Genomic DNA, 6661 nt, shown 5'->3' on the forward strand with positions numbered 1-6661 from the left:
AAATCTAGAAGGGTAGCTAGTCCTAAAGGGTTAGGGTTGGTTCTCGGGCAAGACAACTGAGGGAAGGGAAGGGGTTTTGTCGAGACGATAGTATTGGAGGAGGATATAATGAGTTAATAATATAGCCTGAGTGTAATCCAAACGATAGATTAATAAATAGGTTAAATATAAGTATGAGAGTTCATACCTGCGTTCCTATATACCAAGCCTGATCAGTTACTTAGTTGAACTAATTATGGTGATTAAGTCGTGCTTAGTGATTAGTATACGAGTTGCTTAGTGTAATTAGTAGGCTTGGCGCACTAATCACTCTAATTAAGTTACGTGACTATGGTCACACCTATGTCCTGGTTACTTTGCCTAATTACATGTGTGGTCCGGATGACTATTCATCTCGGATCCTAATATTACCCCCTCTCTTCCTCAGATCTGCCCTTAGATTATGTGACCTGGTCTCGTGCCTAGATATAACCGGAGTGGGCCCCGTGTTATAAGTAGTGTCCGCCTGGTCTCGCATTATACCCAAACAACCCGCTTCTAGCACCTCCCGTCATCGTCTCTTATCCAACTTTATTAACTCTTTTGGCGAAGCTATGGTGAAGAAATATTCGACCTATATTAAACATAGCCGTGTCTATAAGGTCTATGTTCGTTCTAGGAAGTGTGGCGAATGCGTTCGTCGTGGTTAGCGCTATGATGTACGAGTTTTAGAATCTAAATTTAAGCGACTGCTTACCGAGAAAGAGAAGTTATGTCTGAAAATAAAAGAATTAAGAGAAACGTAGGAAGCTGCGTTTAAGGCCTATGAAAAGGTATTAGAAGATTTGCGTGTTGCGCGTGCGCGTAAAGATCGATTACGTTAGTAGATAGATTTATTGGATAAGCGTGCTGAAGAAGTAATTACCGTGGAGGAGTAGAGTATTGAGGAAGCCGAATCGCGAGAGGTCCCTAGCTTCCTTTTATCCTTGGAAGAGGTTCCCTCAGGTCCTTCCCTGTCTCCCGCCACCTGGGGTGCTTTTGAAGGTCTCCCTAATGGGTTTTGGGACGCTTCTGGCCCGTTACCATCCTAGGTATGTTACAATCTTCGCTGCTGGAGTGGTAATATTCTTGAGAAGAATTCTTGTATGCGTTGCTGATAATTAGAGAGGTTCCCCTTTGGTTCCCATATGTTTTCGCTTGGTGGGTATCCTTTCTATTTGATAAGATATTCTTCTTTGTCTATGAATGGATTGCGTATTTATAGGATTCGTTCCACTTCGAATTCTGTTTCTTCCTCTGGCTGGTGATAGAAGGTAGTTTCAACTAGTGTATCCGGATCCGCTGGTTCTAATAATGATACGTGGAATACTGGATGTATATTTGCGTCTGGCGGTAACTCAAGTTTGTAGTTTACTAGTGATATTTATTCGGAAATGTAAAATGGTCCGATCTTAACATAATCTAGTTTCTTGTGTTTTCTCTTCTGAGTATGAAGATTCTTTATAAGTAGATATGCTTTATCTCCCTTCTTTAGCTGAGGTGCCGTTTTACGTTTTCGGTTTGTGTAGGAAATTGCTTGCTATTAAGCTTTCTTGAGATTCTCTTAGAGTTGTTCGTGTATCTGTTTTATATTTTCTACCATATCTATGGCTTCTTTTGCTTTGACATTCGTAGGAAGTGTTTAATTAAAGAGATGTGGATGTCGTCCGTGATTTGCGTAGTACGGTGTATGTTTTATTATTATTAATATCTTGTTATTATACGCGAGCTGTGCCATAGGTAGTAGTGAAACCTAGTTGTTTTTCTAATTATTACAGTATATTCGGAGATACGTTTCTATAGTCTGGTTCATTCTTTCTATTTTTCCGTCCGTCTATAGATGATAGGCTGTTAATAGTTTTTATTTTGTTCTAATGAGTGCTGTAAACGTGGTCCAAAAGTTTAATGTGAAGAGTTTGTCTCTATCACTTATGATTGTTTTTGGCATACTATAGTGTCGCATCCATCTATCTATAAAGAGATACGTGAGTTCTTTCGCTGTAATCTTCTTAAGGCATGGAACAAGTTCGATATAGCTAGTAAGTCGACATATAATAATGAGTATGCTATTATACGAGACTTCTATAGCTGGATTGATTAACTTTAGTATTCCTATGACAAAGTCTATAGCGATATCCTCGAAAGGTGCTGTTGGTATCTTAATTGCTTATATTTCTCCGTATTTAAGATGTGTGCCATGTTTGTTCTTTTGGCAATCTACGTATTTTCGGATATATGTTGTTACAGCTTCCTTTATACCCCTAAAGGTATAGTTTCTTTGGATGAGTTCCATTATTTTAGTAATGCCCGGGTGTCCGTATATAGGGTTATCGTGATATTATCTAATAATCTTGGTCTGGAGATGCTTTGGTACTTCTTGATTAATAACTAAGAGTTAGTTAAGTTCTGCCGTTGGTTCTAGAGATCCATCTTTGGCTTTACGAAGGATTGCGGAGAATGTCTTGACCTTTTCTCCTACTAGGTTACTTTGTTAGCTGAGAGCGTCTGCTCGTCCGTTTTCTTTTCCTACTATATGGATAATCTTGAACTTATACTATCTAGTGGTCTGTGACCATTGCTATTGTCGTGGTGTAAGTTCTTTAGTTATCGTGAACTTTAGTAAGTTCTTATAATCCATGTAGATTTCTAGCGTTGAGTAGCTGAGAGCGTAAATCCTCTAGTGCTTTAAGGCTTTTATAATAGTGTAGAGTTCTTTATCGTGTACATCGTATTGTGTTTCTATATTATTGAATTTGTATGAGTAGTAGGTAATTGGGTGCCATTTACTATTTCTTTCTTACTTGGCGTAGGCGCCTAGCGTAAGGTCACTAGCGTCTATTTCGAATTATAGTGGTTCATCCGCTTAGAAGTGTACTAAGACTGGTTCCATGATACATACTATCTTGAGGAGTTGGAATGACATTCCGCACTCTATTGTCCATTTGAAAGGTACATCCTTCCTGGTTAGGTTCGTTAAGGGTATCGTGATCTTTGTATAGTCCTTGATGAACTATTGGTTAAATCCATAGAATCCTAAGAATTCTAAGATATTCTTGGCTATCTTGGGTATAGGCTAAGTTTTAATACATTCCACTTTGCTTGGTGCCATCTCTATTCCTTCCGTGGTAACAATGTGTCCTAGGAATTCGAGTCGTTTGACATGGAATTGGCATTTCTTAAGTTTGATTTGTAGGTGTGCCTTGTCTAAAGCCTTAAGTACCATTTATACATGCTTAATATGGTTAGATTCGTTTTCTAAATAGATGAGAATATCATCCATATACGCGATAACGAATATGTCTAAATGTTTGCGTAATACATTGTTAATAAGTGCCATGAATATTGCTGGTGCACCTGTAAGTCTGAAAGGTATAACTGCGTATTTGAATAGTCTGTAGCGTGATCTAAACGCCGTTTTCCATTCTTCTCCTTTCTTCATCCTGATGAGGTGGTATCCGTCTCGTAGGTCCATTATAGTGAAGAGTTTTACTCGAGAGAGTCTGTCTCTAAGTTCCGATATATTGGGTAATGGATATTAGTTCTTGATCGTTATATCGTTGAGTCGTCTATAGTCAACGCATGGTCTATCTAATCCATCCTTTTTCTTGACAAATATGAAGGGACTGGCTACTAGTGACTTTAACGGTCGTATGTAGCCCTTTACGAGGTTTATTTTTATGAAATCGTGTTCTTTCTAGAGTTCTTCTCCTGACTTGGGGTATAGTGGTCCAAAAGGTGGCGTTTTTCCTTCATCTAGGTCGATTGTATAATCCTAAGGTTAATATTCTAGTAGGTTTGCTTTTCCTTCCTTTTCTATAAATATGTGTGTCCATTTCTTATACTATTCTAGTAACTTAAGAAGTGTACTGTCGTCCTCCTTCTTATGTATTATGGCCTGTTTCTTGCCATTATTTGCCAAGGGTTGGTCCAAGTTTTCGACTTTATATCGCGGTATTATGTTGTTAATGACTCCCTCATCTACCATTAGTTTCTTTTAATGCGTAGGCCTAGCTTGCATTGCATAGTTACAGCGTTTAAAGGATATTATTTTCGAACCCCAGTCAATATGTGGGTTATGTATCCTTAACCAAGGTATCCCTAACACAAGTTCGTGTGTGGATCCTTTGAAGATATTAAGGGTAATCTTTTCCCTATATCCTTGGACGTTGAGTATTGTTGTGACCTCTTGTGTTATTTGAGGTGTCTTAGGCATTGGGGTTCCATTCGTAATATAGATTGTGTAGGGTTCTTCTTTATCTAGTATAGTAAGTCCGGCTTTCCTTACTACCTTGTGTGATATGAAGTATTTCCCTACCCCTAAGTCTACAAGAGCTTTCGCCCGTATTCCTTTAAGCTGTACTGGTAGCTTGATTAATGCTATACTATAGGTGGTATTTAATTCTACGAAGGCGTCTTCCCGCCGGAGCCTAGGTCTAAAAAAGACACATTGTGGTTGTTGTATGCTTCTGGGGCGAGGTAGTTGTTTATCCTTGCCTTCTTCTTCTATTAATGCTTTAGGTATCGTTCCCTGTCGCTATTCGTTTCCACTTAGTCGGGATACTTTTCCCTGCTCTATAGTGCTTCACCGTTTTCTCTTACTGGTTCAAATTCCACAAAGGTGATCCGTCGCTCGGGTAGGTCTTTAAATCTATTTATATATTTCTGTTCCATGTGTATAATATAGTTGGGGTATAAATATATGTACTAGTAAGGTTGTGTGCATTATTTGTTTACTAGCATTAAGCATGCTTAATTTATAGCGGCGTTATAGTGAGGAAACTATTGTCGTTCACGCTTATCCTATAGATATTCATTACATCCCGCGATGGGGTAGTTAAACCATTTCTATCTACAACGTCGTATGCGCTTTAGTTGTTTATTGTTTTCTTCTTTCACTTAGTAGTGTATCTAGCACGTATCCTCTCTATACTCTATCCATCTAAGGGATACGTGCGTGGGATTTTAGTGGTTTAGGTTATACTATAGTGCGTAGTTTGCTTCCTCGTTCTTATAAACCTTATACGTGGGCCAGTTCTTATATACTATCTCTGCCTAATCCCATTATTCCTTTGAGACCTTGGCTCCTCCTTATGGTTTAAACGTGATGGGTTGGATATATCCATCCAAGTGCATTACTACTCCATAGGCAAGGTCGCCATCTCTAGGTTGGTTAGGTTCTAGAAATTCCTATACGTTTGGCGTATTATTGCTTGATCTGGGTTCTAGTGTATAGTTGGGTGTTGTTAGGTTATTCTTAAGGTGTCGGCCTTAAGGGTAAGGAGTAGGAGATCGTGTAATCTCTTCTATATCTAGCTCTTCCTCTACGCTGAGGTATACATCTAAGTCTTCGTTTGGGTCTTTATATAGTCGTGAGTTAGGTGAATCTGGTTGGTCCTAATCTTCGATCTTGAGCTTCTTAATGTTGGTAAGTACCGTCTATTCTTTATTGGTTGCCTCTACATTGCTGGTGGATAGTATATTCAACTGCATGGTCCTCATGACCTTGTTTTTAGAACGGTAGTTCCTGGCAATGTGGCCCGGTTTGCCACATGTAAAACATTCACGGGTCTTAGTTATCCTTAATTGACTTCCATCTAAGACGCGTGGTTTAGGCTTATGAAAGCCTAATGCCTTTCCTTTTCCTTTGCCTAAGTAGTTAAACTGGACATCTTCTATGGGTATATAGCCATACGAGTTCTGCGACTATCGTTGGTGAGGTTTAGTCGACTTTTAGTAAACAACTAGTGGTGGTCGCCTAAAGCTTACTCTCGGGTTCCTCGCGAGATCCTATTATAGATCGTACCATTCTCTATTAATCCTAATACACTCGTTGTACAAGTCCTTAAGGGTGTTAATGAGTCTGCCACTGTGCTATAGTTCCTCACGCAGTTGTTTCTTGAGTCCTTATTTATATATTTACATTAATAATTTGTCTTCCTAGTCTAGTTGTACAGCGTACTTACGGAACTCTGTGGTGTACTTGGCTATAGAACGTTATTAAACTAGGGTTTAGATGGTTCGTGTGGCTATTACTTCTTGGTTGGTAATTCTAAACATCTGTTTGACACCATTCTTGAAGTTCTTATAGTCTTTGATAAGTGTGATGACGCTGAGGTTGCCTTATACGTAGTTAGGGTCAACGTTATCATCATTAATGTCTAAGTACTTCGTAATGTAGGGTTGGATCCATTCTCCTATATCTCCTCTTATGTAGGATGCTGTAAAGAGAACTTTATCTTTATTGTCCTTGTCTTTGTTTTCTTCGTAGAAGTAAAGGTCCAATTAAAGAAGCCAGATGTTAGTATGGTTTCTAACGCCATAATATAGGTCGGGTTTATGCGCCTTGGTACCCTTGTGCTCCATCGGGGTTACCGTAGCGTTGGCCGTGTCCATGGAAGAGGTAGGAGTCCCTGTTGTCATGTTAAGGGTGTTTAAGATGTTAAATCCAGAAGGGTAGCTAGTCCTAAAGGGTTAGGGTTGGTTCTCGGGCAAGACAACTGAGGGAAGGGAAGGGGTTTTGTCGAGACGATAGTATCGGAGGAGGATATAATGAGTTAATAATATAGCCTGAGTGTAATCTAAACGATAGATTGATAAATAGGTTGAATACGAGTATAAGAGTTTATACCCGCGTTCCTATATA

The 6661-nt window shown here is 39.2% G+C and overlaps 1 protein-coding gene across 1 annotated transcript; it reads right to left on the reverse strand.

The window, feature by feature from the left end:
• Nucleotides 1-6138: 6138 nt before the first annotated feature.
• Nucleotides 6139-6300, reverse strand: CC84DRAFT_1106182 (uncharacterized protein; the record flags this gene model as incomplete). Its single annotated transcript, XM_018175131.1, has 1 exon — nucleotides 6139-6300. A coding segment is annotated over one exon (162 nt), but the record flags the coding sequence as incomplete, so codon positions are not given.
• Between the last annotated feature and the right edge of the window lie 361 nt (nucleotides 6301-6661).

This window comes from Paraphaeosphaeria sporulosa (assembly GCF_001642045.1).
Source record: "Paraphaeosphaeria sporulosa strain AP3s5-JAC2a unplaced genomic scaffold CC84scaffold_24, whole genome shotgun sequence".
NCBI classification, from domain to species: Eukaryota; Fungi; Ascomycota; class Dothideomycetes; order Pleosporales; family Didymosphaeriaceae; genus Paraphaeosphaeria; species Paraphaeosphaeria sporulosa.